This window comes from Sciurus carolinensis, chromosome 4 (assembly GCF_902686445.1).
Source record: "Sciurus carolinensis chromosome 4, mSciCar1.2, whole genome shotgun sequence".
In the NCBI taxonomy this organism is placed as follows: domain Eukaryota; kingdom Metazoa; phylum Chordata; class Mammalia; order Rodentia; family Sciuridae; genus Sciurus; species Sciurus carolinensis.
The window spans coordinates 162,067,058-162,079,182 of NC_062216.1; the positions used below are offsets into that span (position 1 = coordinate 162,067,058).

The 12,125-nt window shown below is 36.3% G+C and overlaps 1 protein-coding gene across 3 annotated transcripts in view; it reads right to left on the reverse strand.

The window, feature by feature from the left end:
* Cry1 (cryptochrome circadian regulator 1) overlaps positions 1-12,125 on the reverse strand; it is a 75,665-nt gene that overhangs the window by 23,677 nt on the left and 39,863 nt on the right. Inside the window, exon 1 of one of the 3 annotated variants that reach the window (XM_047548748.1) lies at positions 2,225-2,296. The exons of the other annotated variants lie outside the window; for them this stretch is intronic. Within the exon in view, the coding sequence (XP_047404704.1) occupies positions 2,225-2,289 (65 nt within the window). The 5' untranslated portion in view covers positions 2,290-2,296. Of the gene's footprint in view, positions 1-2,224; positions 2,297-12,125 lie in introns of those variants that run through there. 3 annotated transcript variants of the gene reach the window in all.

Sequence of the window (12,125 nt, forward strand, 5' to 3'; positions counted from 1 at the left end):
TAAACAGAGGTTATCATTTTTTTCCTTCAAGAATAATTTCTGGGCTGGGGAGATAGCTCAGTCGGTAGAGTGCTTGCCTTGCAAGCACAAAGACTTGGGTTCAATCCCCAGCACCGCAAAAAATAAAAAAAAAAAGAATAATTTCTATTTTTGATAAAACCCAAGTATTTCTGCATGTAAATAGCTGGGCATGACAAAAGAAAACAATGAATTAGTTGGATGCTTACACCTATACAGAACTCAGCATAATTTCATCTGCATGTGACTATGAGCCAAGGTTTGATCTTTATTACTAATAAGAGCACTGTGAATATGAATATATTTTTAAAAATAAGGTACAGTGCAACTAAGACTCTGAATCAACTAATCTTTAAGCATATAAATTCTTCTTCGTAGTACTACCAAAAACCTCCAATATTTCTTTTTAGTATTAGATGAAAAATTATACTTTAAAACTACACAAAATCTAACACTTCAGCCTTTACCCTCAATTGAAAAGAGAGATTGTTTGGAGTTCAGCTTGAGTGTGGTGCAGAAAACACACCAATTTCAACATTACATATTACAAATGCATCTGCCTTAGAACAGGTATTCAGTATTAAGTAAAATGAATGATTTAATATATTCTATTAAAAATATATTTGGTATAATTTTAACAGGAATATATTTATAGGTCTTCTCTAATTTGGCATTTACTATATACTATACTACCCATTTGAAAGCTAAGTTAATAATACTATTAACTACCTGCAACACATTGGTCTTTAAATAGGGCGAATGGTAGTAAAACTCACTACCACCCTTTGCATAATTGTACTGACTACACAGAAAAACAGTCCTCATACTACATAATTATAATACCAAAAGCAATACTTTCAAATAAATTGAAAAATTTATTTCTCATTTTAAACATTTTAAGGATTTTTCCCTGCAGTAATCACTATTTATTGCTCTTATAAGGAAATTACATGCAGTAGCTTCCTTATACCACTTCCAAAAGATGATTTCAACATGAATCAACAGAAATAGTTTCTTAAAGTAGGTCATTGCTATAGCAACCAGTGGGCGGTTTAGTATACTCCCATCACAATGACCTACTTTCCAGCCTGTGCTAGAACAGCTTTATATAACTAGTATTTCTAGTTCTATCTATAAAATAGTCTGAAAAAGGGCAATGGCAAGACACAACATAATCCTACTGATGCTGAAAACAATGCATTATGAATTAACATGTATCATACCAGAATAAAGCCATCTGGTTCTGTACTTTAGCTTCTAAAATATATCTTATCATACACTCAACAATGAAAACTACTTTTAGAATATCTAAACCAAAACAATTCATTGCTGACCCTAGAGAACTGATTTAAAGAATATAAACTGAAGTCATTAAAACCACATGGAGAATATCTCCTCCCATTCTCCACATAAAATAAGAGTTAAATATATAAAAAAAATTAAAGTTCTAGATATACTAATTATCATAAAAATGATTTTAAGTCATAAGCCAAAGTCTATAGTGTTTAAAAATTATTGGGCTGGAGCTGTAGTTCAGGTAGAGCGCTTACCTCACATGTGCAAGGCACTGGGTTTGATCCTCAGCACCACATAAAAGTAAATAAATAAAAATAATTATGTCCATCTACAACTAAAAAATATTTTTAAAAAATTATAAATAATTATTCTATGAATTGAGTAAAGTTTACAATTTTTTACTGGTTTGTAACAAACTTTTGTGCTTTATTCCAATTGTCAGGATACTTACAATATATATTTTCCCCAAGGAGAATAGTTTTTCAATAAAGTTAAAATATATATTTCAAAGGCAAATATTGCATTTTTTCAGACTCTAAAGACCACAGACCTGTGAATCTATGCCATGCCACAGTTACTTTTTATAACAAATATTTTGCAATGCCCTTTTCTAGTCCTAAAATAAAACTTATAGATAAAACATCCACATTCACAAATTTAAGACATTATTATAATGCTCTAACTGTAACAATGGGAGAAATTAAAGGAAGGTCTCTCACACACATATATGCATTATAATTACATATAATAGTGGGATTCATTATGACACATTCATACATACACATAATTTGATAGTCTCATTCCCCAATACATTCCTTGCCCCAATTTACTTGCTCTATACTACTGATCTCCCCTCTATTATTACTGTTTTAATTAGTACATTATAATTACATATATAAGCAGGACTCACCTATGGTATATTTGTACATGGACACAGCATGATTTGGTAGAGTCTATTCCCCAGTACTTTTCCATTCTCTCCTCCTCTCTCTTGATCCCTTTCTTCTATTCTATTGGTCTCCCTTTATTTCCACACCCCCAGCTTCCACATATGAGAGAAAACATCTGACCCTGACTTTCTGAGTCTAGCTTATTTCACTTAGTAAGATGCTCTCCAGTTCCATCTATTTACCAGCAAATGCCATAATTTTATTTTTTTTATGGCTGAGTAAGACTTCATTGTGCCTATTTACCACATTTTCTTTATCCACTCATCTGTTGAGGGGCACCTGGGTTGGTTCAAGAACTTGGGTATTATGAATTGCATTGCTATAAACATTGATGTGCCTATATCACAACAGTATGCTAATTTTAGATCTTTTGGATAAATACCAAGGAGAGGAAAGTGGGATAACATGGTAATTTTCATTCCCAATCTTTTGAAGAATCTCCATATTGCGTTCCAAGATGGTTGTACTAATTTGCAATCCCACCCACACTATATAAGTGTTCCATTTCGCCCATATCCTCACCAGCAATTAGTCATTTGTATTCTTTTTTTTTTTTTTTTTTTTTTTGGTACCAGGGATTGAACTCAGGGGCACTTGACCACTGAGTCACATCCCAGTCCTATTTTGTATTTTATTTAGAGACAAGGGTCTCAGTGAGTTGCTTAGCACCTCACTTTTGCTGAGGCTGGCTTTGAACTCCTGATACTCCTGCCTCAGCCTCCTGAGCCACTGGGATTACAGGTGTGTGCCACTGAGCCTGGCTGTTATTTATATTCTTTTTTTTTGGGGGGGGGTGGTGCTGGGGATTGATCCCAGGGCCTTGTGCTTGCAAAGCAAGAACTCTACCAACTGAGCTACATCCCCAGCCCTGTTATATATTCTTTTTTTTTACTGTAAATACATGGAGTACATGTTTGTACATGGAGTAAAGGCATACCATTTGTGTAATCATAAATGTACATAGGGTAATGTTGTTTGATTCATTCTGTTATTTTTCCTTCCCCCCCACCTCTCCCACCCCTCTTTTCCTTCTATACAGTCCTTCCTTCCTCCATTCTTGCCCCCTCCTTAACTCTAACCCTAAACCTAACCCTAACCCTAACGCTAATAATCCCTCCCACCCCCCATTATATGTCATCATCCACTTATCAGCGAGATCATTCGTCCTTTGGTTTTTTGAGATTGGCTTATCTCACTTAGCATGATATTCTCCAATTTCATCCATTTGCCTGCAAATGCCATAATTTTATCATTCTTTATGGCTAAGTAATATTCCATTGTATATATATGCCACAGTTTCTTTATCCATTCATCAATTGAAGGACATCTATGTTGGTTCCACAATCTGGCTATTGTGAACTGAGCAGCAATGAACATTTATGTGGCTGTATCTCTGTAGTATGCTGATTTTAAGTCCTTTGGGTATAGGCCGAGGAGTGGGATAGCTGGGTCAAATGTTGGGTCCATTCCAAGGTTTCTGAGGAATCTCCATACTGCTTTCCAGAGTGGCTGCACTAATTTGCAACCCCACCAGCAATGTATGAGTGTACTTTTTCCCCCACATCCTCGCCAACACCTATCGTTGCTTGTGTTCTTGATAATCACCATTCTAATTGGGGTGAGATGAAATCTTAGGGTAGTTTGATTTGCATTTCTCTTATTACTAGAGATGTTGAACATTTTTTCATATATCTGTTGATTGCTTGTACATCTTCTGTGAAGTGTCTGTTCATTTCCTTAGCCCATTTGTTGACTGGGTTATTTGTAATCTTCGTGTAGAGTTTTTTGAGTTCTTTATAGATTCTGGAAATTAGCGCTCTATCTGAAGTATGAGTGGCAAAGATATTCTCCCACTCTGTAGGCTCTCTCTTCACATTACTGATAGTTTCCTTTGCTGAGAGAAAGCTTTTTAGTTTGAATCTATTCCAGTTGTTGATTCTTGCTTTTATTTCTTGTGCTATGGGAGTCCTGTTAAGGAAGTCTGATCCTAAGCCGACATGTTGAAGATTTGGACCTACTTTTTCTTCTATAAGATGCAGGGTCTCTGGTCTGATTCCGAGGTCCTTGATCCATTTTGAGTTGAGTTTTGTGCAGGGTGAGAGATAGGAGTTTAATTTCATCCTGTTACATATGGTTTTCCAGTTTTCCCAGCACCATTTGTTGAAGAGGCTATCTTTTCTCCATTGCATATTTTTGGCCCCTTTGTCTCATATGAGAAAATTATATTTATTTGGGTTTGGGTCCATGTCCTCTATTCTGTACCATTGATCTACCTGTCTATTTTGGTACCAATACCATGCCGTTTTTGTTACTATTGCTTTGTAGTAGAGTTGAAGATCTGGTATTGTGATACCCCCTGCTTCGCTCTTTCTGCTAAGGATTGCTTTAGCTATTCTGGGTTTCTTATTCTTTCAGATGAATTTCATAATTGCTTGCTCTATTTCTGTAAGGTACGTCATTGAGATTTTAATTGGAATTACATTGAATCTGTATAGCACTTTTGGTAGTATGGCCATTTTGACAATATTAATTCTGCCTATCCAAGAACATGGGAGATCTTTCCATCTTCTAAGGTTTTCTTTCTTTCTTTAGTGTTCTGTAGTTCTCATTGTAGAGGTCTTTCACCTCTTTTGTGAGATTGATTCCCAAGTATTTTATTTTTTTTGAGGCTATTGTGAATGGGGTAGTTTTTCTAACTTCTCTTTCTGAAGATTCATCACTTATGTATAAAAATGCATTGTATTTATGAGCATTGATCTTGTAACCTGCTACTTTACTGAATTCACTTATGAGTTCTAAAAGTTTTCTGGTGGAGTTTCCAGGTTCCTCTAAATATATAATCATGTCATCAGGGAACAGGGATAGTTTGAGTTCTTCTTTTCCTATTCATATCCCTTTAATTTCTTTGATTTGTCTAATTGCTCTGGCTAGAGTCTCAAGGACGATGTTGAATAGAAGTGGTGAAAGAGGGCATCCCTGCCTTTTTCCAGTTTTTAGGGGGAATGCTTTCAGTTTTTCACCATTTAGAATGATATTGGCCATGGGCTTAGTGTAGATGGCCTTTACAATGTTAAGGAATGTTCCCACTATCCCTATTTTTTCTAGTGTTTTGACCATGAAGGGGTGCTGTATTTTATCAAATGCTTTTTCTGCATCTATCGAAATAATCATGTGATTCTTAACTTTAAGTCTGTTGATATGGTGAATGACATTTATTGATTTCCTGATGTTGAACCAACCTTGTATCCCTGGGATGAAACCCACTTGATCATGGTGCACTATCTTTTTAATATATTTTTGTATGCGATTTGCTAAAATTTTGTTGAGAATTTTTGCGTCAATGTTCATTAAGGATATTGGTCTGAAATTTTCTTTCCTCGATGTGTCTCTATCTGGTTAGGTATCAGGTTGATATTGGCTTCATAGAATGAGTTTGGGAGGGTTCCCTCCTCTTCTATTTCATGGAATACTTTGAGGAGTATTGGAATGAGCTCTTCTTTAAAGGTTTTGTAGAACTCGGCTGAGAACCCATCTGGTCCCGAACTTTTCTTTGTTGGTAGGCTTTTGATGACCTTTTCTATTTCACTGCTTGAAATTGATTTATTTAAGTTGTGTATGTCCTCCTCATTCAGTTTAGGTAATTCATATGTCTCTATTAGAAACTTGATGTCTTCGAGGTTTTCTGTTTTGTTGGAATATAGATTTTCAAAATAGCTTCTAATTATGTTTTGTATTTCACTCGTGTCTGTTGTGATATTTCCTTGTTCATTCCGAATTTTAGTAATTTGAGTTTTCCCCCCTTTTCTCTTTGTTAGTGTGGCTAAGGGTTTATCAATTTTGTTTATTTTTTCAAAGAACCAACTATTTATTTTGTTAATTTTTCGGATTGTTTCTTTTGTTTCAATTTTGTTGATTTCGGTTCTGATTTTAACTATTTCCTGTCTTCTTCTACTTTTGGTGTTGGTCTGCTCTTCTTTTTCTAGCACTTTGAGCTGTAGTGTTAAGTCGTTTTTTTGTTGATTTTTACTTCTTTTGTTGAATGTGCCCCATGAAATAAATCTTCCTCTAAGTACTGCTTTCATAGTGTCCCAGAGATTTTGATATGATGTGTCTTTGTTCTCGTTTACTTCTAAGAATTTTTTTTATTTCCCTCTTGATGTCTTCTGTTATCCATTCATCATATAACGTATTATTTAATCTCCAGGTATTGGAGAAGTTTCTGTTTTTTATTCTGTCATTTATTTCTAATTTCAATCCATTATGATCTGATAGAATACAAGGTAGTATCTCTATCTTCTTGTATTTGCTAACAGTAGCTTTGTGGAATAAAATATGGTCTATTTTAGAGAAGGATCCATGTGCTGCTGAGAAGAAAATGTATTCATTCTTTGTTAGACGGTATATTCTATATATGTCCGTTAAGTCTATATATGTCCGTTAAGTCTAAATTGTTGATTGTGTTATTGAGACCTATGGTTTCTTTATTCAATTTTTGTTTGGAAGATCTATCCAGTGTTGAGAGAGGTGTGTTAAAATCGCCTAGTATTATTGTGTTGTGGTCTATTTGATTTCTGGAATTGAGAAGGATTTGTTTGACGTACATGGATGAGCCAATGTTCAGGGCATAGATATTTATGATTGTTATGTCTTGCTGATTTATGCTTCCCTTAAGCAGTACGAAATGTCCTTCTTTATCCCTTCTGACTAGTTTTGGTTTGAAGTCCACATTATCTGAAATGAGGATGGATACTCCAGCTTTTTTGCTGTGTCCATGTGCATGGTATGTTTTTTCCCATCCTTTCACCTTTAGTCTATGGGTATCTCTTTCTATGAGATGAGTCTCTTGCAGGCAGCATACTGTTGAATTTTTCTTTTTAATCCAATCTGCCAGTCTATGTCTTTTGATTGATGAGTTCAGGCCATTAACATGTTGTTATTAATTGTGATATGATTTGTATTCCCAGTCATTTGACTCATTTTTGATTTTTGACATGATTTGGTTTCTCCTTTATTTGGCTATTCCTTTAGGCTAGTTTCTCCTGTTGCTGATTTGCATCGTTGTTTTTCATCTCTTCCTCTTGGAATATTTTGCTGAGAATGTTCTGTAATGCTGGCTTTCTTTTTGTAAATTCTTTTAGCTTTTGTTTATCTGGAAGGATTTTATTTCGTTGTCAAATCTGAAAGTAAGTTTTGCTGGGTATAAGATTCTTGGTTGGCATCCATTTTCTTTCAGGGCTTGGTTAATGTTGTTCCAGGCCCTTCTAGCTTTTAAGGTCTGAATTGAAAAATCTGCTGATATTCTTATTGGTCCCCCCCCCCCCCGAATATAATTTGATTCTTTTCTCTTGTGACCTTTAAAATTCTGTCTTTATTTTGTATGTTAGGTATTTTCATAACAACGTGCCTTGGTGTCGGTCTGTTGTAATTTTGTATATTTGGAGTCCTATAAGCCTCTTGTACCTGGTTTTCCATTTCATTCTTCAGATTTTGGAAATTTTCTGACATTATTTCATTGAATAGATTGTTCATTTCTTTGGTTTTTTTCTCTAAGCCTTCCTCAATCCCAATAATTCTTAAATTTGGCCTTTTCATGATATCCCATAATTCTTGTAGATTCTATTCATGATTTCTTACCATCTTCTCTGTTTGGTCAACTTTGTTTTAAAGATTAAATATTTTTTCTTCAATGTCTAAGGTTGTCTTCCAGGTGTTCTATCCTATTGGTTATGCTTTCTATGGAGTTTTTAACTTGGTTTATTGTTTCCTTTATTTCAAGGATTTCTGGTTTTTTTTTTTTTTTTTTTTTTCAGTATCTCAAACTCTTTATTGAAATGATCTCTTGCTTCCTGTATTTGCTCTTTTAACTGTTGACTGGTGCGATCATTTAATGCCTGCATTTGCTCTTTCATCTCCTCCTTCAATGCCTGCATTTGCTCTTTCATCTCCTCGTTTGCTTCCCTGATTGTTTTAATTATGTACATTCTGAACTCCCTTTCTGACATTTCTTCTGCTGTGCTGTCACTGGGTTTTATTGATATAGTATCTAGGTTTGTTTAGGACATTTTCTTCCCTTGTTTTCTCATATTGGTCAGATATCAGTGGGACTCTGAGATACTGCAGATTTCCTCTTTGGCTTATAGTGTCCCTGTAGATTTCCAGTATATCACCTCCCAGCCTTCAGTAGCCTGAAGTCTTGGAGGAACTTGATAATGCAGTGCTTCCGAAGAAAGCTGTCCCTAGCCTGCTACTGGTTCCAGGGCTGGGAGCTGGCTCTGTGTGGAAAAGCTCTCACTGGCGGTCTGCTCCAAGAAGCTGGTTGTGGAACAAGCCTGCCGCAGGAGGGAGCAGGGCTGCTTGTGGAAGTCTCTGGCTGCCCTGCCCTGGTCCCAGAAGCCACCTGTGGGCCGGGGTCCGCTGCTGGGTCCAGGGCTTGGAGCTGGCTCTGTGCGGAAAGGCTCTCACTGGGCAGCCTGCTCCAAGAAGCTGGCTGTGGAAGGAGCCTGCCGCCCGAAGGAGCAGGGCTGCTTGGGGAAGACTCTAGCTGCCCTGCCCTGCTTCGAGAAGCTGTCCCTGTCTGGGCCTGCAGCCCGGGCTGAGCTTCACCCGGTGGGAGAGACTCACCCTACGGCTCTATGTTAGTCCGAGTCTCTCAATGCCTCCCCTTCTTGAATCCTGGGTTCTGGAGTGATGGGAGATGCAGTCGCCCTCTAGTCTGCCATCTTGGATCCGGGTGTTATTTATATTCTTGATGATCACTCTTCTAACTGGAGTGAGATAAAATCTCAGTGCAGTTTTGATTTGCATTTCCCTCACTACAGAGGATATTGAAAATTTTTCATTTGTTGGGCATTCATATTTCTTCTTTTGAGGAATGTCTGTTTAGATCATTTGCTCATTCATTGATTGGGTTATTATTTTTTTTTGAGTGTTAAGTTTTTTTAGTTCTTTGTATATTATAGATATTAATCCCATCAGAAGAGTAGTTGGCAAAGAGGCAAAGATTTTCTCCCATTCCGTAGGCTCTTTCATCATGCTCTTATTTCCTTTGTTATGCAGAATTTTTTTTAATTTGATGCCATCCCACTTCTTGATTCTTGGTTTTACTTCTTGAGCTTTAAAAGTCTTATAAAGGAAGTTAGTGCCTGTGCATATATGTTGGAGTGTTGACCCTGTGTTTGTTTTTCTAGCAGCAGCAGTCTTTCTGGTCTAATTCCTAGGTATCTGATCCATCTTGAATTGATTTTTGTGCCCAATGACACATACGGATCTAGTTTCATTCTTCTACCAATTGCTGTTTTCCCAGAACTACTTGTTAAAATAAAAAAAAAAGGCTTTTTTCCCCCTCCAATACATTCAATATGCATTTTGTCACCTTTGTCAGACTCAGATGTGCATTTATCTTTGAATCTTCTCTTCTATTCCACTGGACTTTGTGTCTGTTCTTATGCCAATACCATGCTGGTTTTGTTGCTATAGTTCTGCAGTATGGTTTGAGCTGGCTATTGTGACGCCTCCAGGATCACTTCTACTGCTCAAGACTGCTTTGGCTATTCTGGGTCCTCTATTATTCCATATCAATCTTAGGGCTTTTTCTAGTTCTGTAAAGGATATTGGCATTTTGATGGGTACTGTTTTGAATCTGTAGATCACTTTTGGTAATCTCGTCATTTTGACAATATTAATTCTGTGTATCAAAAAACATGGGAGATTGTTCCATCTTCTGAGGTCTTCAATTACTTTCTTCAGTGTTCTGTAATTTTCATTTGCAGAGGTCTTTCCCTGGTTAGATCTATTCCCAGGCATTTTATTTATTTGAGGTTACTGTGAATAGAACTATTTTCCTGACTTCTCAGCAGATTAATTATTAGAATATAAAAAACTATAATTTTTTGTATTTTGATTTTGTATCCTACTACTTGCTGAATTTATCAGCTCTACAAGTTTACTTGTGGAATTGTTGGGGTCTTCAAAGTACAGGACCATGTTATCAGCGAAAATGCAATTTGACTTATTTTCCTCTTTGTATTCCTTTCATTTCCTTCTCTTACCTGACTCCTCTGGCTACAGTTTTCAAGAACTAGTTTGAATAGGAGTGATGAGAGTGAAATTCTTTTCTCACTCCTGATTTAGAGGAAATGCTTTCATTCAGCATGATGCTGGCTCCAGGTTGTCATACACATTCTTTATGATGCTGAGGTAAGTTCTTCTATGTCTAGTTTCTTCAGTTTTTTTTTTTTTTTTTAAACATGAATGAGTGCTGAATTTTGTTGAGGGCTTTTTCTGCATTTATTGAAATGATCATGTGATTTTTGTCCTTAATTCTACTTATGTGATGAACTAAATTACATTTGTTGATTTGTGTTAGTTGAACCACCCTTGCATCCCTGGGTGAAATCAACTTGATCATTAATATCCTTAATATTATTTAATATAATGATTAAAAACACATTAATGTGTTTTTGAATGTAGACTGCTAATATTTTATTAAAGATTTTTGCATCTATGGTCATCAGGGATACTGGTCTGTACTTTTCTTTCCTCAATGTACCTTTACCTGGGTTTGATATCAGAGTGATACTGGATTCATAGAATTAACTTGGGAATATTCCCTCCCTCTCTATTTCACTGAATAATTTGAGGAAGATTGGCATTGGTTCTTCTTTAAAGATCTGGTAGAACTCAGCTGAGAATCCATCTGGCTCCAGGCTTTTCTTTGTTAGAAGCCTCTTACTGTTTCAATTTTGTTGCTTGATGTCTGCTTGCTTAAGGCACTTCACAGAAGGAATATGAACAGTCAACAAATATATGAAAAAATGTTCAACATCTCTAGCAATTAGGAAAATGCAAATTAAAACTACACTGGGATTCCATCTCATTCCAGTCAAAATGGCAATTACCAAGAATATAAGCAATGATAAACGTGGGCAAGGATGTGGAGGGAAAGGTTCACTCATACACTGCTGGTGGGACTGCAGATTGGTGTGACCACTCTTTTTTTAAAAAATATTTTTGTTTAGTTGTAGATGAACACAATACCTTTATTTTATTTTTTATGTGGTGTTGAGAATCAAACCCAGTGTTTCACACGTGCAAGGCAAGCACTCCACCCCTAAGCCACAACCCCAGTGGTGCAACCACTCTTGAAATGGAGATTCCGCAGAAAACTTGGACTGGAACCACCATTTGATCCAGTTATCCCACTCCTTGGTCTATAACCAAAGGACTTAAAATTAGCATATTACAGTGACACAGTTGCACCAATTAAAAAATATTTTTAGTTGTAGATGGACGCAACACCTTTATTTTTCATTTATTTTTTATGTGGTGCTGAGGCAAGTGCTCTACCACTGAGCTACAACCCCAGCCCCACATCAATGTTTATAGCAGTTCAATTCACAATAGCTAAGCTATGGAACCAATCTAGGTGCCCTTCAACAGATGAATGGATAAAGAAAACATGGTAAATGTACACAATGGAATATTATTCAGTCATAAAAAAAGAATGACTTTAAGACATTTGCCAATAAATAGATGGATCTGGAGACCATTATGCCAAGTGAAATAAACCAACCCCAAAACCCAAAGACCAAGTGTCTTTGATATGCAGATGCTAACACACAACAAGGCTGGGGGAGGGAATTGTCTAATTCAGTGGATTAGACAAAGGGAAATAAAGGGAAGGGAAGCGGGTATAGGAATAGGAAAGACAGTACAATAAATTGGATATAACTTTCCTATGTCCCTGTGTGAATACACCCCCAGTGAAAGTCTACATCATGCACAACCCAAGAATGGGATCCTAATTAAAATGTTATACTTCATGTTTGTATAATATGTCAAAGTCCACTCTACTGTCATGTA